At 36.8% G+C, this 2692-nt stretch overlaps 1 protein-coding gene across 3 annotated transcripts in view; it reads right to left on the reverse strand.

Annotated features, from left to right (window-relative positions):
- The window catches only part of LOC101655916 (muscular LMNA interacting protein), a 299439-nt gene that overhangs the window by 117638 nt on the left and 179109 nt on the right, over nucleotides 1-2692 (reverse strand). For all 3 annotated transcript variants that reach the window (XM_045294875.1, XM_045294876.1, XM_045294877.1), the window contains one exon: nucleotides 1275-1319. In XM_045294875.1, the coding sequence (XP_045150810.1) occupies nucleotides 1275-1319 (45 nt within the window). The remainder of the gene's footprint in view (nucleotides 1-1274; nucleotides 1320-2692) is intronic.

The raw sequence follows: 2692 nt of genomic DNA on the forward strand, positions 1-2692 counted from the left end.
AGTGATCTATCTTGAAAGAAGTAAAGCCAGAGGGTTGGAACCACCAACCTTATAGTTATCAGCTAAAAGCTTAACCCATTATGCAACCAGGGATTCTTATATCTTACTATCAACGGTTTACCGAATACACAAATTTCTTAAGTGGGATTTAGTTTTCAATAAACTTAACTACAGGGTTAGCCTACTATAAGTAAACTTCCTGAGTAAATTCTTTAGTGGAGTTTATATGGATTAATTTGACTAAATAAGACAAAACTCTGACATATAATTTCCACCAAACTGTCATGGGTTAGATAATATTTTCATTTTTGCCATGGTTTATTGTGTATAAGAATAGTCAACTATTTACAAATAAGTTTGTTTCAACAGGAACTGCTAGTTTAGTTGACTTTTTCTACACAGGTGCTTTTCTGACTTTAAATAATAGTGAGTGAACAAATTTCTTCTTATGAGCAACAGATAATTACAGAAAGCTCTCTCTCTCTCTCTCACACACACACACACACACACACACACATATCATGTGCTTCTAGAAAGAGTCTTGGTGGTGTAGTGGTTTACATGGTAGGCTGTTAACCACAAGATCAGCATTTCACCACCATCAGCTACTCAGAGAGAAAACAGTGAGACTTGATACACCCATAAAAAATACGAACTCACGAGGGCGGTTCTACCGTGTCCCATAGGGTTGCCATAAGTCTAACTGACTAAATGGCAATGAGGTTGGAGTTTGGGAGTTAATTCCTCCTTCTGAATAAACATACTTTAGTAGTGATTACACTATTTTCTAAGCAAATGTGCACTTTTCAGTGTGAGTAAACCATTTAAATTAAATATTATATTTTCTGATATGCCATTTGGGTCACGGTTATGAAAAGTGAATCATTATCTCTTTGCATTGGGTAAGAGTCCTTGTGGAAGGCAGGCTATCATTGACTACTAACAGAAAGGTTGGCCTTTTGAACCCACTAGCCGCTACACAGGAGAAAGGTAAGGCAGTTTGCTTCTATGCCAGTATAAAGCCTCAAAACCTCCAGGCAGCAGTCCGCTCTGTTCTATAGGGCCACGATGAGTCCGAGTGGACCCGAGGGCAGGAGGGGCAGGGATATCCCCCTCTTTACCTGACTTTGCACTTCAGGGCCCATCATAATATCCTATCTCTTCCCACTAATTAAAAAATTAATTAATGTTAAGTAATTCTGTAGCTAGTTTCCTCAAACATATCCATGCCTATTTTAAGAAGAAGTGGAATACATAAATGTCATGGTACTTACGTATTTGGTTTCCCGACCGGCTGCTCTTGGAAGAGTTGTGGGAATCTGTGTGGGAAAAATACATTTTTTTCCAGTTAAGTAATAAGAAATACTAAAGATGTGACTTCTTCTGTTATGATTTTATAGAAAAAATCCTATTTTTTCTATAAAATCCTCTAGTTATTTGAAAATCATTTCATTAAAGTATAACAATTTAATTTTCCTTATCACTGCTCTCTATCAAATTCCTGATAATTTCTCTTAATTATTGATGTTGCTAACTCATGAATTACATTTGTTTCTCCAAGCTTTTCTTTTAATAAATTTGGTAATTTAAAAACGGATGCAGAAATTGAATACCTTTCAATTCTTTATGCTGCTCAACTCCAAAACTATTCTTGGCCACTTTAATTTTTAAGAACCATGACCCATCCTAGACTTGGCTTTCAACAGTAAAATGTAAAAACTCTAAAATTTCTATTCTGAACATCTTAACCGTAGGGCTCTGCTTCCTATCTGCCAGCTTCACTTCTTAAGAGTCCACTTGTAAAATGTGCTCTTTTGTAGCATAAAACTCCACGAACCATAGTTCTACACAAACAATGCACACATTTTATTTTACAAACTGAAAAAGTTTGCAAAACTGTGAAAAGCACATAAGGATGTGTTAATTTCCTATGGGCACAATGCGTAGTGCATGTGTGTACACATCATTTATGTGAGCACGTTATTTGCCCGCAGTTGCTGAGGATCGAGAACTCAGAAATGGCGGGGCAACGAGGTTCTGGCTCAGTCTCTCACAATGTCCAGTGCAGGTGTCAACTGGGAGGATGTGACTGCAATCATCTGAGGGCCAGCTCAGGCTGGAGCAGCACAAGCTCACTCCCATGACTACTGTTAAGGTTCAGAGCCAGCTCTACTAAGACCTCTAGTTATTTCTACTTGAGCCCCCCGCCCCGCATAGGGCCTCCCTGGTACTTAGAAACCACTGGCAGCCACCGGTTCCATTCAGTCTTCATTACCTTTCCACTTTTTAAAATTTCAATTCTCACTCATTTGAATACTTGCAATTATCCTCTTTCTTTCTGTAATGTGAAAACTCACCTGCAGAAAAAATAAATCAACCCTAAGTGGATCTTTAATTCCATGTTTTCAAACAATTTCAAATGGCTTGGAAATTCTATTACTCAGCTAATTATTTCAGTTTTAAATTTATGATTTATTAGCTTTAAGTGGCCACTTAGTATTTTCTGGTTAGCCCCAAAGATTTTTTTTTCCTTATAGACCCACTATCATACTTTCTGTGATGAAATGACTAATTACTAATTAATTTATTCAACAAATATATTGGTTGTACATCTGCTGTGTGTCATACACACATACATACAGTTCTAATTTAATTTTTTTAATTTAAATTTTATTGGGAGCTTGTACAACTC

This window comes from Echinops telfairi, unplaced genomic scaffold, assembly GCF_000313985.2.
Source record: "Echinops telfairi isolate 266 unplaced genomic scaffold, ASM31398v2 ScPeMD7_3533;HRSCAF=4204_1, whole genome shotgun sequence".
NCBI classification, from domain to species: Eukaryota; Metazoa; Chordata; class Mammalia; order Afrosoricida; family Tenrecidae; genus Echinops; species Echinops telfairi.